This window comes from Ammospiza caudacuta, chromosome Z (genome assembly GCF_027887145.1).
Source record: "Ammospiza caudacuta isolate bAmmCau1 chromosome Z, bAmmCau1.pri, whole genome shotgun sequence".
Classification (NCBI taxonomy): Eukaryota; Metazoa; Chordata; class Aves; order Passeriformes; family Passerellidae; genus Ammospiza; species Ammospiza caudacuta.
The window spans coordinates 2,466,660-2,491,544 of NC_080632.1; the positions used below are offsets into that span (position 1 = coordinate 2,466,660).

At 38.0% G+C, this 24,885-nt stretch overlaps 1 protein-coding gene across 2 annotated transcripts in view; it reads right to left on the reverse strand.

The window, feature by feature from the left end:
- EDIL3 (EGF like repeats and discoidin domains 3) overlaps positions 1 to 24,885 on the reverse strand; it is a 237,905-nt gene that overhangs the window by 152,197 nt on the left and 60,823 nt on the right. For both annotated transcript variants that reach the window (XM_058824531.1, XM_058824530.1), the window contains exon 2: positions 17,990 to 18,118. In XM_058824531.1, coding sequence (XP_058680514.1) covers positions 17,990 to 18,118 — 129 coding nt within the window. The remainder of the gene's footprint in view (positions 1 to 17,989; positions 18,119 to 24,885) is intronic.

Consider the following 24,885-nt stretch of genomic DNA (forward strand, 5'->3'; position numbering starts at 1 on the left):
CTGAGCACTATTTATATACAGAAAATAAATCCAGTGCTGAAAAGCTGTTCTTGTTTGCTGCTTGTTTAATTGTTGATGCTCACCTCAAAACAAGAAGTGACATTTCTAGATGAAGTTGTAACTGCAGATTGTGCCACAGTGGCACTCAGGTAAAGGAACAGGGGAAATAAAAAAAAAAATAAATAAACAGCAAAAAAACCCTGAAATACTCATAATCTAAACAATGCCATTTCCCAGCTACTTCTAGAGCAGAGCTTCTCTCACCTTATCAAAATCCCTTCTCTAAATCCCCTATTCTTCCTGGATTTATCCTATTTGTGAGCTTCCTGGGGAAAGCCAGGCTTGGGGATGGCTCTCTGTGCTGCAGGCAGCAATTTCTGGGTGTGATGGCACGCTGTGATTTACAGAGGTCATCCTGCATCTCCTGATCATGGCTTGCTCTGCTCCTAATGTTGATGAATCCTCACAGACGGCCACAAATGTAACTGTACCCAGCTTAAAAACCAGTGAATAATGGGCCTTGAGCACCTGTTAGAAATGTTAAAGGACACACAGACTATTTTTTACATTTTTTATTTGTTCTAGTCTCTGTGAATGCACATCACTTGTGTCCTCAGCTTCTCTGCCAAAGGATTTGGTAACCTTTCTCTGATCTGAGAGGAAATTTTCTCTGACCCCAAACAGTGGAAATGTGTGGTCCTGCAGCTGATATAGTACTACAGATCCCATGAAACTGAGAAAAAACCTCGATTTCACTGAAGTTTCTCTCAAGGCGTGCAATCACTTCCCTCTCCCTGAGTTGTGATGCTGTGCCACTGTCATATACTCTGGAAAAATCCCTTTGCCAGGATTTCTTCTCCTGGGAAGTTGAGCAGCCTCAGAAAGAGAGAAAAAATAATATCTCATTTGCTTCTCCTGTGTTTTCTGCTTTAGAATGTAGCTTCAAAATTTTTTATCCAACATGTGAACTGCTTTTACTTAATAACCAATCACAGTCCAACTTTGTCAAAACTCTAGAAACATCCACGAGTTTTTCATTAGTATCTTGTTAAACCTTCTGTAAGTACCATGTCTCTAATTGTTAGTGTAGTTTCAATATAACATAATATCATGTAATATAGCACAATATATAATATAATATAGTGTAATGTAATATAATATAGTATAATATAATATAATATAGTATAATATAATATAATATAATATAATATAATATAATATAATATAATATAATGATATAATATAATATAATGATATAATATAATATATAATGCAATATAATATAATATAATATAATATAATATAATATAATATAATATTTACATATTTAATATAATATAATACCACAAAATAATAAATTAGCCTTCTAAAAATATAGAGTCAAATTCATAATTTCCTTCCTGCCACAAAAAAAAAAAAAAAAAAAAAAAAAACCAAAAAAAACCAACCAAAAAATGCCACAATGCTGCTCAGCTGCTTTGCTAGGCTGTTTTGATTCCTTTTAATCAGTCTCCCTTCATCACTTTGTTCTCACCAGGCAGGCCATCACTGCTATGTTTCACTGTGCTGCACTCTGGTTTTCTAACAATCACATCCTCTCTGCTGCTCCAGTTCTCACCAGACAGGGTGTTGCCACTGTGATTTGGGTACCACACACCGGCTAACGATGGGAAGAAAAAAATTTTTTTCTATGTCTATGTTGCTAAAGTGTCTCTCTCCTATCCAGATATGGTTGTGAAGGCTGCAAAAATGCAAATAAACTAGATTTATAGTGTCACCCACAAGTCCTGTCTCCTCCTCTACTCAGCCTGTGGAGTTCTCAGGCTCCAAGCAGAATTGTCACACTAAGCCAAGTGCTTTCAGCACAGAAAATCTAGATTTTAAGGCTGCCAAGTCAAAGCAGAAGAGTGCAGCTACTATGGGCCATTTTTGAATGAACACAGTTCATGAGAAATGTAGATGCAACACTACCTGTTACATAGTATGAAATTAACTTCAGTGGCAAATGAAATTATATTAAAAAAGACATTTAATTCAAAGCTGATTAGCCAGATTATGGTATTTTTAATATGTATTTTTCCTAAACAAGGGTCATGTATTTCTCCTAAAGTATTGCCACCAATTTGATTTCAGCCAGACCAGACAAAACCTGTGTAATTTAATTTTTCCTGTATTTCACTGTAAGATGCAAGACAGAAATGCTTGACACATCCCAGTTCTAATCAGCATCAAGATTCACAGTCTGCTAGTTAAATATTTACATTCCCTATTTTAGTAAATTTTTTGTTTCCTGGTCTTTGGGCATTCACTTATTTTTCATTGCAATGCTTGAACCACAATTAATCTATTTTATTTTGAGTTACTGATTCTTTTAAACTGCTCAGGTTTCCTCCCACCTGAGAGGGCAAGTGATGAAGGCTCGGGTGTTTCAGAAGCATCCACCACCATATTCAACTGATATAATTGTTTATTTTGTTCATGCTACATTGGTCAGGATCTGTTGTTCTAATATAAATAAAACTGATCCCAAAGTCGCCACCAGTGAGGACAAAGTTAATCCACTGCTCACTTTTGTTGCTGACTTAGGCTAATGTATTGTTCAGCTACAAGCTAATGACTACTGCAGATGTTTCTTATTTCATGCCAGGAAAAGCAGAAGCTGAAATTAAATATTTTCTTTTTATGACTGTCATCGTTCCCCTTATAAATTACAGCCCATTCAGTCATATTTTTGAATAAATCAAATGACACTGACAGCGCAGTTTTCCTATCTGCAAAAATTAATCTTAAAGGACCAAATTCTGGCCTCATTAGGCTGTTCATAATGAATAATATAGCTGATGATTAAAAAGTTGACCTGCCTGAGAAGGAGAGGAAAGTAATAGGAATTTTTAATCAAGACACGCTTCTCTCTCTCAATTGCAGCAAGATTACATTTGTACTTGAATATGTTGGCATACATCTGTCTTCATGTTATTTCACACCCTTACAGCCCTCATCTTATTTAACACATGGAGAAAAACCAAGACAGCTTCAAAAAGTGATTTTTGTTTGATTTACTGTCAATTCAAATTGGGTTTGTCAGAACTGGATACTTGATATGAACTGGATTCTTTATATTTCTAGATAATGGTAATATAATACACTGAGATTTAGCCCTTAAAAAATATTTTTCTTACTGGGTTCTCAGGGTTTTAAGTCTTTATCCACAACAAGGGTTCTGTTGCCAGCCTTGATGTCATCACTGCCCGTGCAAAGGCAGATCTTGTTCTAACAAAGGGCTGTAAAAACTTCTCAGAACTTTTCCTCAGGTGTATCTAAGATCTAGTTAAGAATCTTTAATAATCTTTAATAATGGTGAAAACTCCTCCTTGTCACAGTAGGAATATTTTCAGTTTGTACTGTGCCAACAGGAGAAAGCTGGTTAATGTAGGAGAAAAACACACCTGCCACAAGAGCATGGTTTTTATGTGCAGAACTAATCTCAAAACATGGTTTGGAAAATCTGAAAATGGTGTGGCAGTGTTTTATGATGTCTTTTAATCACCATTAATACTTGGACAAGTATATTCTGCTGAGTCCCACAATGCTCACCTTAGGTTCTCACTGAGAATATAATTTTTATCTTTGTTAAATGCAAGTTGTTGGAACTGAGCTTTTCACCCTTTCTAAAGCTCTAGTCACTGCAACTGCTGAATAAATTAGGAAACAAGAAATGTTTTTAATGACAATATGGACAACATAATGATATGTTAGTATCACGTTGGAGAAGAGATGGACATAAAACATCTCAGTTCTTCAGCATATTTCTAATCACATGCTACCCTTTCTTCAGGTACATCATTTCTTGTCACCTCCCCATTGATGGCTTTTGCAACAACATATCTGACAGTCTGGGGACTGACATACTGTTTTATCTTCTTGCTTTTTTCTTTTTGTTGATGTTTGTTTTGCTGTTGTTGGTTTGGTTTTATAATGGATATTGAACATTCATTCATAACCAATTCATTTGACTTTAAATTTGCATTTGAAGCTGAAGCTGCTTCCAGTCTATATTGGAAATGAGACAAAGGCATCACCAACAAATGAGAATTTTTTTTCTGCCCTGTTTCTGTCTGCATTGTGAAACACATCAGACTACATGAAAACTCCTAAGTATGTTTAGAAGGATAAATAACTTCTTTCCTCTTCCTTCCAAGGCAGTTGCCACAGCAGCAGTTGTTCTTTCCTTTCCAGTTTTCCCTACACCTGCATTTAGAAGGACCAGTTGAGTAAACAGAGTCAGCAGAAGCCAAATAATTATTGCTGTTCAAAGCCATGAGGAGCTACAAAAAATACTGGCTGGGATTTAGAGAAAAGACTCTGGAATTCACAGATATCTATCTTGGACTTCCCCTCTGAAACTCTGAATCCACATGCACATCACTCCCAACCCGTCTTCTAGAGTGTGGGATCCTATGCAGGATAAATATCTGCAAGCCCTGTAACTCCTTTCTGTGATCTTTTTTGCTGGATAAAGTCAGCAAAAATTTGCTTTACCCAGAGGACACACCTTTCTGCAATATCCTATGCTTGTGTGGATACAAAGGGAAAGGGCCAGGAAGAATTGTCTGTGAATGGAAATGCAATATGTGAAGCATCTCCATGAGGATTTGGAATCTGAGCTTTTGTATCCTGCTGTCAATGCAGAAGATGGCAAAACTAAATATTACAGGATATTTTGACCATTTCTGTTAGTCTGTTAGGAGGTGACTGCAGGGCACCGTTAAGGCTGGGAGAATTTGGATCGTTCAGCCTGGAGAGGAGGATTTGGGGTGACCTCAGTGTGGGCTTGCAGGGCCTGGAGGAACCAATGAGAAAGACGGAGAGAGACAATTGACAAGGGCTGGAGGGACAGGGCACAGGGAATGGCTTCAAACCGACAGAGAGGAGGTTTGGGCCAGATATTGGGAGGAATTTCTCCCCTGTGAGGATGGGCAGGCCCTGGCACTGCCCGAGGCCAGGCTGGACACTGGGACAATGGGAGGTGTCCCTGCCCTGGCACTGGATGGGATTTCAGGTCCCTCCAAACCCAAATTGTTCTGTGATGCTATGCTCAGAGTACTGTGGATATGGACAGGCAAACAAAGCAGATTGTATATGCATGTCTCATACCCATCCATCTGAAAAAAAAAATAAAATAAAATAAAACCTTGCATGCGTTCATGAAGATTGGAATTAGATATCTGTCAAAAGCATAGATCAGAAGAGTGGAACTACATATATTTGCACCAATTATGCATGAAGTGACACATAAACTGAACAGAATCATAAATAACAAGGAAGCTGAAGTGTGATTTTGCCAAATCGTGATGGTCTTGAATTCTACCTCACTCTTTTCCTAATTTCAGGGACAAAAAATTTAGGTCATGTCCAAGTCAACCTTTTCAATTTTCCAGACTTCATAATTCCCTGATTTAGAGTGTTGCCATTCCAGTGCATGTTTCAAAGTGAAGACGGTATAGATAACTTGAGAGTTTGTGCCTCAAATTAGCATTCTAATATTACAGATATAGCCACGGGGGAGCAGCTGAAACATTAATTTCAATCTCATTGATTAATTTCTTCTAACATAGGGAATAATATATTGACTCTACAATGTCAGTTTCTCAAGCAGGTGTTCAGCTCAAGTAATGCACATGAAATACCAGCTCTGCAACCATAAGTCAGCACGAAACCTCATGCCTTAATAATTCTGGTCATTAATATAACATAAATATAAATTAATTATTATTAATCATTAATTTATAGCATCATCAAGTAGGAGAAAGCTGTACACCTGTGATACAACCTGAAAAAAAAACCCCTCTCAAAATCAGTATCTATAATTTGAATTATTCATATGCTTCAGTCAGGATTTCACTCAAGTCCTCATTATCCTCATCACCCATGAATGCACAAAAAGATGGGTACGTGGCATGCAGTGCCTTTTCACCCCAAAAGAGCCATCCCAGATAATTTACTGGGTAAATGAAGGAGGAAAAGTGGGTGTATTTCAGCCTTGTCATTAACACCTGACAAGAACAGGTACAGCACAGGCCCATCTGGCTAAACAGCGATAAATCCAGACAGAAACTAAAATCCTGAAATGGGGTAGTAAAAGTGAACATCCCTCTGGCATGTTTCTTCCTGTGATTTTGACTGATAATTTTCATAGCTAACTATTTTTTTAATTCTATTTTATTATATTATCTCCTATATAATTCCCCTGTTTTTTTTATTCCTTGCAACAAAATATGAACTAATTCTATAGCCTAATAGGAAAAAAATTCAGCCATAGACTTTTATGGAGTTCCTGTAATTACACTTATATTTGGGGGAAAAAATAAAGAAAAAAGAAACAACAACAAACCATTCAAGAACTAAATAACTTAGTTATTCCCCTTAGGAAAATGTGATTTTTGGAGTAAATTAATTCCTTGCTGAAAAAAGTTAAAAGGCCTCATCTGATCCATATCAGCATAATTTTTCTATATTCATATAAAACTGTAGAGGTTTTAGAAGAGCAGTAGTGGGCTACAGTGCTCAGTATCCTCAATACACTAAAGAATAAGGTTTATTTGCTCAAGACAATACTAGTTTTAACTATTCCAGTTTAAAATCTTCAAGAAGTCCATTTATTATTCTGGAACTGAAAAAAACCCAAAAAAACTAAGAGATCAGATATATCGTTCTACAGTCTTTTAAATGCTTAAGGGAATTTTGCATCTGGATGATGAACACCAAAGACCCTTAAGCAAGTGACTTAACAGAGATTTTAAATATTAAAAAAAGGAATAAGCATAGAAAGGAATCAGATCAGAGAATTATGCAGTGAAAAGAAATGTCTGAGCTACTAAATAGCAACTTTACCCAGTTAGAAACATTAAATTTGTTAGGAGAAACATTTGGGTACTCTTGTTCTGCTTCTAAAAAGAAGGTTTTTTATTATGGAGAAAAGCAAAAGCTGAACTACTGTATCTATATTTTTTAGTGGCAAAGATGTATTTCCTTAATTCATTACTTAAAAACAAGTAAACATTCATGGAGAGAAAAAGTAAGAAAAAGTGATGCCAAAATATGATGTACATTGCTCCGCTTAATGAGCCATTTATGTAACTAGTTTTGGAAAAAAACATTCTGGTAAAAAACTTAAAGAGGGAAAGGAAAAAACAACAATAATGCCCATCTGTCTCTGGATCCAATATTCAGCTTTTAATTTGTGTTTCTTTTACTCTGGAACCAAATTCCATTTAGAGCTTGCATTAAGTTCAACACCACCAGGTTTTCCATCTGATCATTTTTTCCTAAGAAGTATAAAATCTTCTAATCTGAATCTCCTAGGATGCCAGAATTAACATCTCATTAAAGGCCAATTTGCTTTTTCAGCTAAAGGATCAGCTTCCTTCTGGCATTTTTATTTTTACTAAGTTGCTTCCATACTGTTGAGTCACATCCTTCTACATAAAAATCCAGGAGAAAACTATATTATATAAAATGGGAAAACAAACAGAGGCAGCGCTTCAAGAACATTTCTTGAGTCAAAATGTTATCAGAAATTATGTTGTCTGGTCTCTTAAAAACCACCAAAACTGTTTACTTTGCATTAGCCAAGAAGCAAAAGGAACAGGAAAATAAAGCTACTACCATTGCTGGCAAAACCAAATAGTAATTAATCCTAATTATTAATAGTAATTAATCCTAATCATTATGATACTTAGTGATCTCTAATCCATAAGAATTAATAATACCTAATGAGCGGTGTATTTCAAAACTAAAAAAATCCTGCAATAATTAATTTTCTGGAACTGGACAGTAACCTGAAGACCTCTACTATTTGTCAGTGATAATGGCATATATTAAAAAAATTATCTGGTAAGGAAAGCTGTCGTAAAGGCAGTAACAATTGTTTAGGAACAAAAAGATAGATATTGTTTCCATGTTTTAATAAAGATAACAATAATAATATTAAAATATAATTATTATAGCAATAACAGTAACAATAAAAGTAGCAATAAAATAATAAAAATAAAATAATAATAATAGTAATAGTAGTAATAATAATAGTAAATTTTAAAGTGGTTAGAGAACGATTTTAAACACCAGGACAGGGACACCAAAGAACAAAGTCAACATGACATGGAACATCACAAGAAGCAGCCCAACAGCTGTGTCAGCAGTTCTCTGGACCACTCCAGAGGCACTCATGAATGTGAAAATGTGCAGGACATTGTGTACCAGAATATTTATTTCATTAGATCTTGGTGTGTCATGTGCTCTGCTGTTTCAACCCAATGCAGCTGCTGCCCACCAAAGCTGAATTATCTGAACACTTCTCTTTCCAGACAATGCTAAGAGCACCTATCCAAAGAGCAATTTTCCCCTGTCTGTCAGCATGAGCTCTCCAGGTTTTTATGTGCAGCCTATTCCACTGGCAGATCTGACAAAACATAACTAGTTTATTCTACCTGCTTCTTTTGAAGCTGGTTTAAAAATATATAAGGCCTTAGATGCAACATATTTCTGGGGAAAACGCTGTTTTTTCCCTTTCTTTTCTTTTTTTTTTTTTTCTTCTGGTTTTGTTTTTTTTTCCCCTTCTCTTCCTCACCCAGTAAAACAGGGCAAAACCTCATGGAAATGGCTCTAGCTCAGCAGAGATGCCTCCCTTCCAGTACACACAACCCAGGCAGGTGTAAATCTTGTTTCTGTAGCACCTTGCCTTTAGCAGGCTCTGTGCACTTGGAATTTTCAATTAAATAACACCTGGATGGAAAGCCCACACCTCAGTTTGTCACAGTCCTCCATGACCTGTATGCATGCTTTTCTGAGTATTTGTACATTAAAATCTTGTCATCAGTGTTGCAGCTTTTAACCAAAATCTGATGCACTGCTGAGTCCTTCATCCCTCCAACTGAACCAGGGGCTGGGGATGTGTTTTGGCAAATAAACCCATGCTCACAAACCTTGTTTATCTTTGCAAGGTCCCATCCTGAGCAGTAGGCCTACCAACAAGGGGCTGGATGTTTACCATTTGCCCTTTTAATTAGATTAATAAAATACATAAAATCTCCTTTAGAGTGGACAACTGCTTACCCTCTAGTGTGTGACCTTGCCAGTTTGCACCCTCCAAATAAAAAAAAATTGCAGGCAGAAAAATAGGAAAATGAATTCCAGCATGGGGTTCATTCAACAGAGCATTTCTCATTCAGGTTTTAAAATTTTCACTACCCACAAACATTGTGCATGGTCACATTGACCAGTGGTACCATGTAGGCTTTTTAAGGTCTGTCATGTATTACAAAATGCTTTATAAAAGAAATATTCTGGTGAAACCCAGCAGAATATTAATCCCCTTTTTCACAAGTGCCAGCAGCATTCTGGGATGTGTTTGGAAGAGCACTGGCAGCAGGTGAGTGTGGGTGATCCTTCTCTTTGCTTAGCAAAGGGACACATCTGCAGTGGCGTGTCCAGCTCTGGGTCTCCACAGCACAAGAGGCACAAGGACATTGAGGAGCAGAGGGACACAAAGATGGGGAAGGAATTAACTGCAGGATCCTTCACGCAAAGAGACACCAAAAGGGGCAAATTAGAGGTGAGGAAGTCATCTCCCCACTCTGCTCAGCTTTTGTTGGGTCCCTCCTGCAGCCCCGGGCCCGGGTGTGGTCCCTGCTGTGCCCCACAGAGCTGGCCAGGCTGAGAGGCTGCAGGGAAGGGCCACAAAGAGGATCCAAGGGCTGGGAAATCTGACTGGGGGGAAGGAAGGCTGAGAGACCTGGGCTTGCTCAGCCCTGAGGAGAGGAGGCTGAGAGACCTGGGCTTGCTCAGCCCTGAGGAGAGGAGATGAGGCTGAGAGACCTGGGGAGAGGAGGATGAGGCTGACAGACCTGGGGAGAGGAGGATGAGGCTGACAGACCTGGGCTTGCTCAGCCCTGAGGAGAGGAGGATGAGGCTGACAGACCTGGGCTTGCTCAGCCCTGAGGAGAGGAGGATGAGGCTGAGAGACCTGGGCTTGCTCAGCCCTGAGGAGAGGAGATGAGGCTGACAGACCTGGGGAGAGGAGGATGAGGCTGACAGACCTGGGTTTGCTCAGCCTTGAGGAGAGGAGGATGAGGCTGACAGACCTGGGTTTGCTCAGCCCTGAGGAGAGGAGATGAGGCTGACAGACCTGGGTTTGCTCAGCCCTGAGGAGAGGAGGATGAGGCTGACAGACCTGGGTTTGCTCAGCCCTGAGGAGAGGAGATGAGGCTGACAGACCTGGGTTTGCTCAGCCCTGAGGAGAGGAGGATGAGGCTGACAGACCTGGGTTTGCTCAGCCCTGAGGAGAGGAGATGAGGCTGACAGACCTGGGCTTGCTCAGCCCTGAGGAGAGGAAGATGAGGCTGACAGACCTGGGCTTGCTCAGCCCTGAGGAGAGGAGGATGAGGCTGACAGACCTGGGCTTGCTCAGCCCTGAGGAGAGGAGATGAGGCTGACAGACCTGCGTTTGCTCAGCCCTGAGGGAGGAGGATGAGGGGACACCTCACCCCGTGCTCCCCTGGTTCAGGGGTGGCCACAGAGTGTGACAGTGTTCACAGGGGTGCAAGGGTGAGGGGAGAGATGAGGATCTGACTCCATGTTTTAGGGGGCTTGATTTATTATTTTTTGATATATATTACATTAAAACTATACTAAAAGAATAGAAGAACGGATCTCATCAGAAGGCTGGCTAAGAATAGAATAGCAAGGAGTGATAACAAAGGTTTGTGGCTCGGCTCTCTGTCCGAGCCAGCTGACTGTGATTGGCCATTAATTAGAAACAACCACATGAGCCCAATCCCAGATGCACCTGTTGCATTCCACAGCAGCAGATAATCAATGTTTGCATTTTGTTCCTGAGGCCTCCAGCTTCTCAGGAGGAACAATCCTAAGGAAAGGATTTTCCATGGGAGATGTCTGTGACAACAGAGGAGGGGGAGGCTCCCTTCGTGCATGGAGCCCATGAGAGGCCCAGGGCTGAGGGGTCCCAGAGGCGCTGACTGGGCACAAGAGGAATCACTTTCCCCAAAGCCATCAGCCACTGGAATCATCTCCCCAGGCAAGGGACGGATTCCCCAGCATTAAACGTTTTTAGGATTCAGCTGGGCAGGGCTCTGGCCCATCCTGCCTGGACCATGATTTTGCCAAGAAAGCTTGACCCAGGTGATCCTTGAGGTCCCTCCCAACCTGGGATTCTACGACTCTGTGAACTCCCAGTTTTGCACACTCTTCACTAATTCTGACTCCAAACCTTATTTTCACAACGGATTTATTGGCAATCAGCATCAAAAGCAATTTTTTGGGCAGAAATATTGTAAATTATGACTTACAACATTTTCTGCCCTGCAATCAATACCATTTATCAAGCTATTCTGCTTGCATGCATTCAGACCATTCAGTTTAGATTTTTGTGCATTATGCGCTCTTCAGGCTACCCAAAAACTAAACATTAGGACCTAATTTTTCAAATTATTTTTATTAATATATATTGATTGCTTTTACCAGGGCTCCATAACCTATGAGAACATCTTGATTATGTGATAATTTCTGTTTGAAAAATGTGTTTTGCAGTTAATTCCACATAAAACACTGCTGTGTAACAGAAACGTGAAACCCTAGGGTTTAGGCTTCAGAATAGAGTGCTGAGAAATGCCCCAACATGCTGAAGACCTGCAAGGAAGAATTAGTTTTCAATCTCTTCCCTGCTCCTCTCTCTTGCTCTTTTCCCAGAAGAAACTACCCTTTAACCATGGAACCTGATTATTCTTGCTGAATTCAAATAAACACAGGCCCACCTCATCTCTGATGTGAATCTTCTGTTACCAACAGAGCCATTGAAATGGTTTTTGGGAATATCAGCAAAAGGAGAACAATGGACTTTGCAATTTTTTTCAAATAATGAATTTTTTTAAAATAAGGAATCAGTAACAAGAGAAAAGCACAACAGCTCACTGAAGAAGAATTCACAGTCATGTAGTAAAGTCTTCCTCTTGACAATAAGAAACGTGGTGAATAAGTCGCTTTACAAAAATTTGGCTAATATAGGAATAAATATAGCCAGTTTGGGTGGCACTACACCCAAAGCAGTGACAATAGGTGCTGAAATTTGGAGTCCATGCTATTTCCCAATATCCTGGACCATCTGCAAAGGACTGTGTTGCACTAAGGAGAGGAGTGCCAGCAGGCCAAGGGATGTGATTATTTCCCTAAAATCAAATAGTCAAGCCTGGAGAAGAAATTACAAATAAAGACACCAGAGCCAGGGACTTCTCAGTGGTACCCAGTGACAACACAATGCGAAAAAAAAAATATTTTCACAAAATTGCACCTAAATATATTTGGGCTTTTGGGGTTTTTCCATTTGTTTCCTTGCTTTTTTTTTGGCCTGTGAAGGTGATCAAACACTGGCACAGATTTCCACGAGAAGCTGTAAAGTCTCCATCTCTGGAAATATTCAAAACTCAGCTGGAAATGACCCTGAGAAACCTTCACCCTTGGATTGTCCATTAAGAGGTGGGTTAGGCTACAGACCTCCACAAGCGCCTCACATCTTCAACTATTCTGATTTTGGGAGAGCCAGTGCTGTAATTTACATTATTCCAGGCTACTTTATTTACAGCTGAGATGAATACTTTCATGTCAATTGCATACTGCCTGCACATGACAGTAAGTAACTGGATTTCTTTGGGAAGAGTGGATTCATTTCACTATTTCTACCTTGGAAAATCCATTAGTACACATGTTTGACACGTGGTGCAAACAACCCTCCTTAAAGAAAGGACAAAACACACATTGTAAAGGCTACAAAAGCATCTTTGAAATCATTCAGTCATTTCTAATCATGGCATTGAAAAGCATCTGCAAGACTGGCAGGAAGTGCGTGACAGGATTTTCATCTGTACTAATTTTTTTCAGAAGCCCTTGTCCTGTCAGTGCAGGGGTCAGGAAAGCAAAAGTGGAGACTTAGGTTGTGCAAATAAAGCCACAAAGCAAACAGATCAGAGCACAGATCCAGGCCTAATCCATCTCACTGAATTTTTATTTAACAGCATGAAAAGGGAAGAATTGCTTTGATTCCTGTGTTTCTGGCTGGGAGACAGCAGCTGTCAAAGAAATAGTTTACTTTGGATATTGGGAAGACTGAAGTGGTTATGGAAAACTGCAATGTGCCAAGCCAGGAACCCTGCAATCACTTCTTAATCACTTGGAGGAATAAAGATGCTGTAGGAGACTGGCATCTCTGGCTCACCTTTCAACTCTTCCCCCTTCTCTCAGCCTCCATGCTGCAATGAAACCCAGCTCCCCTTGATCATTAACCATAAGATCATTAACTTGCCTTTCCACCCTTCCAAAATGCACGCAGGCTTTTTTTTTTTTTCACCATGTTTTTCAATAAGGAGGTCCTCTCAGTGAGTGCTGACATAAAAGGTACAGACACTTTCCAAAAGGATGCTGGCAGCCCATTTGACATCTGTTATTTTTTTTTTTTTACTTAAATAAACTAAACATGTTCACCAGTTTATCCTCTCAGACAGTTATTGAATTTCAGACTTGGAAGATCAAAACCGAGTAGTTTTAAGATGCTCAGATTTCAAATGTGAACATGGACAACCCATGGAACACACTCTCCTTGCCTTATGGCATAATGAAGTGAAAAAACTCTTTTTCTTGCCATTAAGGTTGTGTTTCTCCCCATGTTTTCCCTTATGCACACACTAAACGAAACAGGAGCAGTTTTTATTTCAAAGAAAACTCCCCCAGTGACATTTTATAGATCCCCTCGTGTGCTGTCCATGGCTAATTAGTTGCCCAGGTTGACAGGCAGCACATTAAGAGTTCTCCTGAACAGAATTAATTAATTACTCCTATTAATTGTCTGTAACAGTTGTTGTTTATTGCATTTTGATATTTTACATGATTCCTGAGAATGACTTGTGAGTTATTTAAAAGATGTAAAATCTGCCAACTACTCTGTAATGCATTTCAATGCCAATATCAATTAATCAAAAAATATTTTGTTTCAATTTAGGTTAAAATTAATTTCCATATATGTAGGCAGGAGTCTGCTGAAGAGTTAACTTGGACCATAGTGTTCTTATTATCTTTGGAAAACATCCTGCTATTTGGAATGTTTGATATAATCACCTTTTATCTGTTTAGCCAAATCCTTTTTCACCTCGCTGGAGGATGTGCTGTGCTGAAAACAACTAATACACACATTTTTCCTGCCTCTCTCTATCTTGTCCTCTGCCAGTTTATCAGATATTTAAAATCTGTTAGAGCACAGAAAAATCTGCACATATAGGGTGATATTACAGATCTACCACCTCATCTCAAATCTTCTAGCACAACCAAGTTTGGTATATAAATACACATAGGAAATAAAGTGAGATTGCCATTAAGAAAAGAGTAGGGTCAGAATAGGAATACCAATTTAAAATATGCAAATTACTCTCACAAGAATTTTTTATAAATTTTGGTTTAGACAGACTCAAAGCTACAGTGTCAGTAAAAAAAGAAGTATGGCAGAAAAGTTATATTTTTTCCATGGGTAAATTTAAAAAAACACATAATTAGTTAAACATATTAGCTTGAAATTGATATTACTATGAATAACAGGTTACTTTAAATTTTATGTCTATTAAGGTAATAAAGGAAGTTGCATTCTGCAGAATCCATGAAGCTCCCAAACTGTCTGGAGTATTTGTTGGTCTATTTAGGGAAGATTTCTACCTAAATGTTTGATCTTCCTGGGTACTTGTATGCATCTATTTTTTTTTTCCCTCTGCATAGTTCATGGCTTGCTGTCTGAATGGGACTGCCTTTTATTTACCCACATTAATGCATGATTAAGTAAAATTCCTGTTGTCTTTTACTGTGAAAATCCTCCTGTTCAAGGTATGTCCCTTGAAAAATTTATGACTTCCCAGCAGGTGCCCGAGTTCAGCAGTGCATCCTGTCATTGCACAAAGTCTCTAATGAGGGGGATGCAGACAACACCAAGCTGCTTGTGAATTTTTTTTAAAAAAATTTTCTGTGCAGCCCTTTTGAGGGAGAAGTGGCACAGGCCCTTCTCTTTTTTTTTGCTTTTTTTTTAAATTTGTTTTGTTTTGGTTTTGTGGGGTTTTATCGTTTGGCTTTTTTTGTTGTTGTTTCTTGGGGGTTTTTTTTGTTTGTTTTTTTGTTTTTTATTGCTGTTGGGGTTTTTTTGAGTATTTGGGTGTTTTTCCTCACCCTCCTCTTTTCTTCCTACATGGTACCCCCCTGACATCCTAAACACTAATTTTTAATTTAGTGTTTTCAACTGCACAGAAAATTGTCAAGAAGGCTTTTTTGAGATATGAGGGATTAAGAGATTAGCTTTTGGGCAAAAACTCATTAAAAAGCCAAAGAGAAGCAACCTTTGCTGGCATTCCCTCTTAATTCATACATCTAATAAACACTCTTAGTAAAAGTGATCACTCAGGGTCTTGCACTCCTGGGCTCCTCTAGACACATCTTACAACATCATTTTACTTTAAACATTTCAGTATTTGAATTAATTGAGCTGACTGACTAACAGCTTACACTAATCACCATTGTTTTCATAGAAAAAAAATCAAATAATTTTCTTGAAATGCCATTTTTTTTCCCCAGTGGCTTATATGTACAGGGTTACAAAAAGCAGAATGATCTTTTACTAAAAAAATAAAAGATTATTTTAAAATCTATTTTTAAAGGTTTTAACAAGGCTAGACTGACTCCGTACATGTAGCAAGCAAGAAAAAGCCGAACTGAATTAACATTCTGGATTTTAGTTATTGTCGGAATATGAAATAGATTCTTTATTTAACAAGTGTTGTCCAGCAGATATTCCCCATGGATTGCAAATTAGAAATGTAGTGTCCTGCTTCTGTAAGTGCTGTGATTGCCACACATTGTCAAGTTATTTACTTATGCTTTAGTCTGTTTACCAAACCGAGTTTCTGGTGAAGTGCTTGAAGATTTTAGTTAAGTATATGTGTATTTTTTAAAGCCCTATTAATGCTCATCTGCTAATTACAGTGACAATTATCACAACATGATTTTTTTCCTCCATATTCAGTCATGTTTGGCATCCTCCCAGTCATATGCAATGCAATTTCCTGCCAGCAAAGTACACAATAAATCCAAAATTTTCCTGAAGTGAAGTCCTGTCTATGCTGTTTTAGGGTAGCATGACATATATCCATAGAATAAATTCAAGCACTGATAAAAATTATGGAAAAGGGATGGAAAATAAGATTTGAGGAAGTGTTTCCTGGCTTCATGTGTGGGCAACAAGCACCTCCTTGTGCAACTTAAATTTTAGGTGGTAACCAACTACAACAACTTTTTAGAATCAGAAAAAAATTGCAGTTGGTGTCTGAAGTTGATCATTCTCCCACAGGAACTAGCTCCATTTGTTTGCAGAAAGTTTAACTTAAAAGGAATCAATTTAAATCCAAATTCCCTTAAAATTGCATTGCGGACACTTGGAATTCACTCTAAAAACAGCAGTAGCAACATTTTCATAAAAGGAAATTAACAAAAAAACTCATAAAAAGAACAGCCCTTTATTTCTGGACTAAGTTCTGCTCCCTTTACCCATTGGCAGAGACCTAATCCACATAACAGTGAACCTTGGTTCACTTTGTATAATTTTTTAAAGAATATTTATTAAATTAAATAATTAATTATTTAAAATGAGACGCACACATATTTAGGACAGATGCATTGTTGAGCCCAGCTGTGACAGTTCCATCATTTTGCTCTGTAAAAATCTTTTTGTGCCTTCTTTGGGATAATACAAGAGGTCAATTAACTTTCAGTGAGCTGTCTACATTTTCCTTCAGATTCTCATTTTCTCCTTGAGTTTTTCTTAACACGGAGGCCTGACCTCCGGGATATTTTGGATCGAACACTCAAATTCAGGTTTACTTTGAGTCAAGTGCACATCACAAAATTTCAGTACATTTGACTTGTGCTCTATGCACTCATCGTTAATTAGAGCCTCCAAATGGATAGTTATTTTGAAATTCAAGCAAGTGACCACTTTGTGTTATTCTGGGTTTCTCCTATGCTGGTCCTGTTTCTTAATTTGCATAAGAAATCAGTCTTTACTCCAAACATTGGCATAAAACTATCAGAAGTGAAGATTTGAAGGGTGCTGGTTGAAGAAGGGTACGTAGAAGTATCACAGAATTATCTAGAATTATCTAGAATTGATATTTGAAAAATGTTGGTGATGTTGAAGTCCATTATGGAGTTTTTTGTGGACCACTGGGCTTTTCTGAGTAATTATATTTTCTGCAGATGCCATTTCAACTTAATTACATAGCTTTCAACTGTTACTTATTATAGAGGTGGCTATGACACAGATATAAGGTTAAAAACCCCAATAATGATCAACCTAAAGACCCCACTGATGCCTTGGGATTTTAGTGTTTATATTTTTCATGTATTTGCTATCCTGCAGTTCTTTGGTGCATAACTCCAAACTCCACATTCAGTGTCAGCTGCTGCTGTCCCATTTTGGGCAGACACAACAATTCCTCTCCAGGCCTGGCAACCGAGGGCACCTCACTGCCCCAGGGCCCAGAAATGCAAACAAAAGCGAGTTGGGTGGGCAAACTTGGGGTAAATGACTTCATTACCTGAGGCTGGAATTGTTAGATTAGCCCCCAATGTGCAAATGGACCAAACTTATAAAAGTGTGAAAACCTGTGGGTCCATTTTTGGGTGTAGGCCCCTGGGGCTGCCCAAAATGTTCCTGAAGGCCCTTCAATAAACAGAAATGCTTTTCATTTTTATCTATTCTGGCCTCTGTATTAATTTAGCCCCAACAAGGCATCACCACCACCACCACCACCACACAGAGCACCACGGACAAGATCGCTGCTTGAGCAGCCGCAGGCCACTGGAGCCATTTCAGCAATTTAATTTAATTTTCACTTACCAACCTCCACAAGGCTGGAGCAGTTGGGATCTGTGAAACCCTGGGGACACTCGCAGGAGTAGAAGTTGTCATTGAGCCCTGACAGGCAGATGCCACCGTTCTGGCAGGGGTTGGAGTCGCACACATCCGCTGTGGGCACAGGGAAAACAATATTTTTTGTAGAAAAGCCACCAAAAATTACCCCCAAGCTCTCACCACATCAGATTTTTGGTAATTAAGTACAGAAAGAAAGGACGAACTCTTATGTCCTTTGAATGACTTTTGGCTGATTCAGTTTTGTATTAATTTAACAGCACAGCTCCACGTAATCATCTATCCCTAATCTTCCACCCAATAAAATGTGCTTGTCTGAAACTCAATCCATTCGCAAAAGACAATAGCAAATGGCAATTTATTCATTTTTTCCAACCTGAAGACTTTCATGGTATCTACAGATTTCATTCTGTCACCACTGGGATAAATGGAAGCAACCCTAAAGAATATCCCCTAGGCTTTGGCCAGGTTTAATTTGGTAGTTTTTCCCAGATATTTTCTCTTATATTTACGTATATTATTGTCTATCTCAATCTTCATCTTTAAAGGCACATTTGTGCTCTCTGCTGCTTAGCATAGCATTAAAAATTAACAGTATTTTGTGCAGTAAATGCATCTGAAAGAAAGATCTACAGGTAGACAACTATTAGAGAACAAGTACATTGTTTTCTGTGAGGTTTTTTAATTGAAAATCGCCAGGGTTTTTTCCATGTAATTGAAGAGATTTACGGAAATTTTTTTGGTTTATGTCATCAATACAACGTCAGCAATTACAGCATGTTTTGGATTATTTTGTTGGCAAACAGCTCAGGATTTACACACTTTTCTTGCATGTGGATTCCAGATTAATCCTTGGTGTAAGAATTTACATTTAAACATTGTTTAAGAAATGTAGGTGATGCACGAAAATGCCTTTATAAACTCTGTGCATCAGTTTCACAGAAAAACTGGAGCTGTGCAGTAGTTTGCTGGGTTATTTGCAGTTTTGTTCAATTTTTTTGTCATCTTTAGGGTGCCATCATGACACAGAGAGCTGTCATGCACTTGATATTGTTTTGTCTTAAAGACTGTCCAGCTGATGGAGAAGCAAAGCTATTTTTGAGAACAGTAAATGGTATATTCTAACTGAATCTAAATAAGCCAAGACTTCTCATTTTGTGCGTTTGTTGCATTATTGGGGTAGCAAAGGATGCTTGTTTATTACTTTATGGGGATTAGGCAATTGGTTGTGAAAGAACAGCTACTATTAAATGAATTCTCTGACAACTGTATTCCCATACCTCTAATTAAATTAATAAACTAAATAGCATCTGGAGCAGGAACACTTAGTATGCAAATCCTCATGGATATTCTGATTAAAATGAGAGAGGATATTTTTGCTACATATTTCCTGATTTGGTGTCATTCTGATTTCAATAATGCCATTGGCGTAAAAGGCAAAAAGACAAAAATGCTCTTTGAATTTGTGAATTCTACATTGAATGACAAGCAGAATTCACACAAAATGTTGCATTATATTTCCAGAAACTGAAATCTCCTGAAATTACCAAAGTGTGGACAGTCAACTGCGTGGTTTTAATTTGCGTGAAAATTCGTGTTGGCTTTTTCAGCCTGAAATAAAGTGACCTGACCTGCAGTTTGGGGCTAATAAAGCAGATGTTCTCCTCTGTTAACAGCCATTTATTCCCATGTTCAGGAAATAACTGCACTAATTGCTCTTTTGACCCACCACCTTGGCCTGTCAGTCTGTGGTGTAATTTTTGTAATGTCATTGTACCACAGAAATCTCAGACATAAAGTGAATAAAGAACACATCTAAAGAGAAGGAGTTAAAAAAAAAAATTAAAAATTGAAAGCAAGCACAGGTAACTTAAAGATCCCCCCAAAAAACCTGCAAAAAAAAACCAACCAAAAAAACAAAAAAAAAGACCAAAAAAAACCCCAAATCACCACAAACAAAGAAAACAAAACAAACAAATACCAACCAACCAAACATACAATTAAAAAAACCAACAAATGAAACCAAAACCAAACAAACAGAAAGCCAAGCAAAAACAGCTTATCCTGTCTCATTCACATAATGTTAATGAGGATTAAAGAGGAAAAGTCCTTCTGTAAACAACAATGGTTAAATAATATCATAGTACAAAATCAAATATGATGCAGTCAGAGAAATAAGAAGCTGCACAATTCTACTTAAGAGGAGGTACCAGGCTGTGTAAATGTTGAAACTTAAATTTTCAAAAATCGTGTAAAATGTTATCTCCATTATTTATAGTTTATTGTCTGTGAAATGGTGCTGAACAAAATAAATATCACCTTTGAATCAACAAAATCTTCCTTAATTTCCATTTTGTGCCTCTTGAGAGCACGTTCATACTGAAATATTGAAATCTAATTTGTTATACATTCCACTGGGTTTGATGACCAGAATTTGATTTTGAAGGCTCTGTTATTAGTAAGAAAAGATGATATGGGTGCATTTTGTCTTAACACAACTGATAAAGGGATTTGCTACCATTAAAATGTGACACAGTTTTAAGCACTACATTGGTTTTATAATTTCACCTGGGAGATTTTGTGAATGGAAGAGTAAAATAAACCCAAGAAAGGAAATATATAATTTACAATAAATATTGCAGGAGTCTGCTCTGTTGCTGATGGCTTTCCATTGTGATTGGCAAGATGCTGTTTGTGTAACAGACTGTGTAATTTGACAAATTTCTGCAAATTAAACAAACACTCCAGGATAAAATTAAATTATTTGAAAAGAAAATCTAAAGACTAATTACTATTGCACTTTTATTAAGATATTCTGAAAGGATTCCAGTAAGATTCAATGTCAAATGAAAACAGTCATTCACGTTTGTCTTCCCTATGTCTGAGTGACCTTGTGCTTTTCTTTACATGGCCTCTCAAGTGTAAAAGTGTCTGAAGACAGTACATAAACCTTTGGGGCTTCATTTAGTACCAAAGGGTCCTAAATGCATGGGATTTTTAAAATTATTTTTATTATTTTTCTGCTCCTATCTCATTTCTTCATAACATTTTGAGGTCAAGTTAATCCTTGAGCAAATTGTCCATCCTCTGCTTGGGAACTATGGCTGGTTAAGAACAAAAAAAGTAAAAAAAGCAGCATGACAAAAAGAATAAAATCAAAGAGATCCATGCAAACTCAAAATTATAATTTTAATTAAGAACCTTCCCTAATTCTCCAAACTCAGGAAAAATTATGCAGCAAAACTCAAATGAAATGCTGATATATTTGCTCTGTAATAATACCCAGGATTTTTTCTTTAAGAAATATGAAGTTTTTTGTACATAATGAACAACTCAACCAATGAACCTGGATCTTTTTCATTAAAGGCACTCAGAGAAAAACTGTTCTGCAAATCCACCACATTTTTTTCCATGCGTTCACATAACTACTTTTAAGCCACATGCTTTTCAATAAAGTACTGAATATACAACTATTGCTCCTTTCCACAAGCAGGTAGTGGTGGGGAGTTGAGTAGAAGTTTTACAGCCACTGTTTACTGAACTTTAAACTTCTATATAACGTATTTTTGATCCCACAAAACCCCACAGAAACAAAATATTGCATGCTTCCTGAGTGAGGAGTTTAATTTCTTGCTTGACAGCAGAGGACAGCCTGAAAAAAGGAGCCCAGCCCTTGTGTGTATAAATAATGCAGCACTCTCTGATGTTAACAGTTAGCCCATCAATCCTTGTCAGGAACAGAAATTCACAGTTTATGAAAACAACTTTGGTGACATGAAGGCTGAAGGAGATGGGCAGGGGGAGAAGATGCATCCCTCAACCACCTGCACCTTCATAAAGCATTCACCCTAAAAGCAGAGAGACCAGCCAGCTGCCCTTATTATACACTAATTAATTTGCGGTGAAAAAAAAATTAAAAACATGAAAAAGAATTATTTAATCCTACTTAAAGCTATTCACTATTTAGTGTTACAGTTTCTGGGGCAGAAATACCTGGCAAAAGCTAAGGTATCCTGAATTAGGCCTGAGAGAAACATTCCAGTCCCCATGCACAACATCATTAGCCTGAAATGGAGACAATTTCCCTCAACTATAACACCTAGAATGATAACTATTAGGCTTTCTGGCAGAACTGCTGCTCTGAGAGACATCTGCTTGAGACAATGATAGGATGATAAAGAAAGAAACCTGCCTTAAAAAAATCCCGTGGATTCACATTTCAAAACTGTAATGATAGAAGCGATTGAATAAAGACCATTCTGGTGTCTGGGCCGCGTTTCCTTCTATAATTTAAAAATAGAGCACATTCTGTGAAACACCAAGAGTGCATGGAAAAATTCAACCCTCTTTATTCTTTCATGTAATGGGCATTAAATATAAATATGAACACACTGAGTATACATTATATAATGAGGCAGTGAAATTCACAGCAGCTGATACTGAGGTAAATGTGCTGATGCTGTAGCTGCAAAGAGAATGGCATATGAGCTTATGATGTTAGACAAACAGATTTTTAGGGAGAAACAATTCTCTTTCCTGGTATTCTATACAGTGTGCACCTTAAAATTCAACTTTTGGTTCCACCATTGATGGGAAGAGGAGGGCCATCATTTCTGCCTAAAACAGCAGCCATAATTGTGCTCAATTTCCTATGTGGCTACAGAAATATGGCTTATTTTACAAGCTCTTTCAAAAGAAATAAAAATAATGGCCATTCGTTTTCACGAGAATAAAACTTGTTTCAAAAGAAAAATCTCCAGTCAGCACCAAAAAATGAACAGCCCAGGAAACAGCCAGTCTAGAGAAATCTGGTATAGATATAGCAAAAATAAGCACCAGTTCTGAAGCTAAGAAGAGCACCTAAGCTCCAGAAGAAGATTGAGAAAGTACTTACCACCTGTAGCATTCTCATGTTAAAATCAGTTTTCAGAAAAAGAGCTTTAATAGTTTCCTGATTTACAGAATCATCTGCACAGTGCCCAAGCTCACACCTATTTCTCCACAGCAGAACCATAAATCATGTTGAAGACACACCTGTGCAGAGATGCAAAGTGTGAACATAGAAACAGATGAGCTCTGCAATTCTTTTTAAGAAATTTGTAAGCTGTTTCTTCACATTTAATGGTGAGGCAGCTAATTTGTTTCTCCTAAGGTAAAAAAGACAGTTGGAATAATTAAATTGTCTCCCTTATTATTTGAAAAATAAGGTTTCTAGATACCAATAGCTCATCCACCTCCTTCTGCTTCTTTCCTAGGCTGAATTGCTTACTATGCAGGTAGAAAGTTCAGCTAAATTTTTAGCTAGAGCACTCCTGGCAGAGTGTCTAAATGGTCTTAGAAAATGCATCAAGCAATAATGTCAACTTTAAATGTCCACTTGCGGGACAAGAAAACTAGAGGAGAATGTAAATATCAGAATAAAATTCATTATCTCATCACAGGTCTCATGAAAATCACAGTGGTTATTTTTGAAAGCCTCTGTGATCAAGATATTCCATGCACTTAATGTGCAGCAGGTAGCTGTGGTGGAGAGCTGCAATGAGCTTGTGTAAAACAAGGTGTAAAATTTTTTTTCTAATTTTAACTTTTTCTGGTCTCTTAATCTGAAGAGATGCAGCAGCTGATTTCTCGAAACCTGGGATGGCATTACAAAAAGAAAATCAGATTATTCTAATCAGAGAATTACTGTTTGAATTCCACTCTGGGACTGTGCTGGAACATTAATCCTGGGTGAAGATGAAGAGCTGATTTAAGATTTGAATTTAATCTAATGGTGCAATACTGTAAAAGTGTGTCCCTACTTCAAGAGTTAGAATAAAGCCCTAAACTAATGTCTGCAGAGATTATTTTCTATCATAATAAATCCCCTTCTGCCTTAAAAAAGTATAATCTCTTGCCTTTCTAAAGGTCTACACTGTGAGCTACTTTATTAATTTGAATGTGAAAGAGCAGCAGGTCACTGCACTTCAGCCTGCTGTGTTATAGACCTTTCAAGCATTTGATGTTTGACAATATGAAACACAAGTAGAAACAGAAAACAGCTTAAAAAGTAAACTCTTCTCTCTTCCATAGGTTACAGAGAGTTCATTTCTATGCCAACAGGCTCTGCAGGGAAAAAAAGAATATGAACTATTCCTGTCATTTCACATCTTCATTAGTAAAAAATGGATCAAAAATGATTAAAGGGGGCAACATGGTTATATAACACGGCTCTGAATATTTTTACAACTTGTGGGAAATCTTTCATGCACAGGCTGCTGTGCAGATTTGAGGAAAGCTGCCATCAGTCGAGGCAGTGTTTCATCAAAGGAAAAAAAAAAGAAAGAGAGATATTCCCCTGCCTGCTCAGCTGACACCACCCACAGCACCCAACCCCAGCCAGCAGCAGTGATGCCTCCCGCAGAACCAGGGAGAGGGAACAAAATTGCCTTTAATGAAGATACCCTGGTCCCCACCAACACAGCCTCCCACATCTCTTCTCTCTGCATGCTCAACAAAGATGGCAAAAAAAAAAAAATTTACCCAGGCAGTCCCTGCACACTTTGCTTTGGTTGTGGTTGTTGCTCACCTCAACACAGTGGATTTCCATGTTCACACGGTTTTTTGGACACTTGCTAAAACTCAGGTGAATACACTTGCATTTCTGTACCTGTTCGCATTTATGGGGTGAAAGAAGTTTATGAAAAGGAATAAATAAGAACTTAAGACAGGGCAATTAGGCTAAACTCTCTCTTCAATAGTTTGTTTTGTTCTATTAAAATTTTCAGAAGATATTCCAAGAAATGCTTTATCATTTCCAGTCATCATTTCCATAATTTCCTTGTCCTTTACTTTTAAAGCTGATCAGAAGATTTTTATAATTA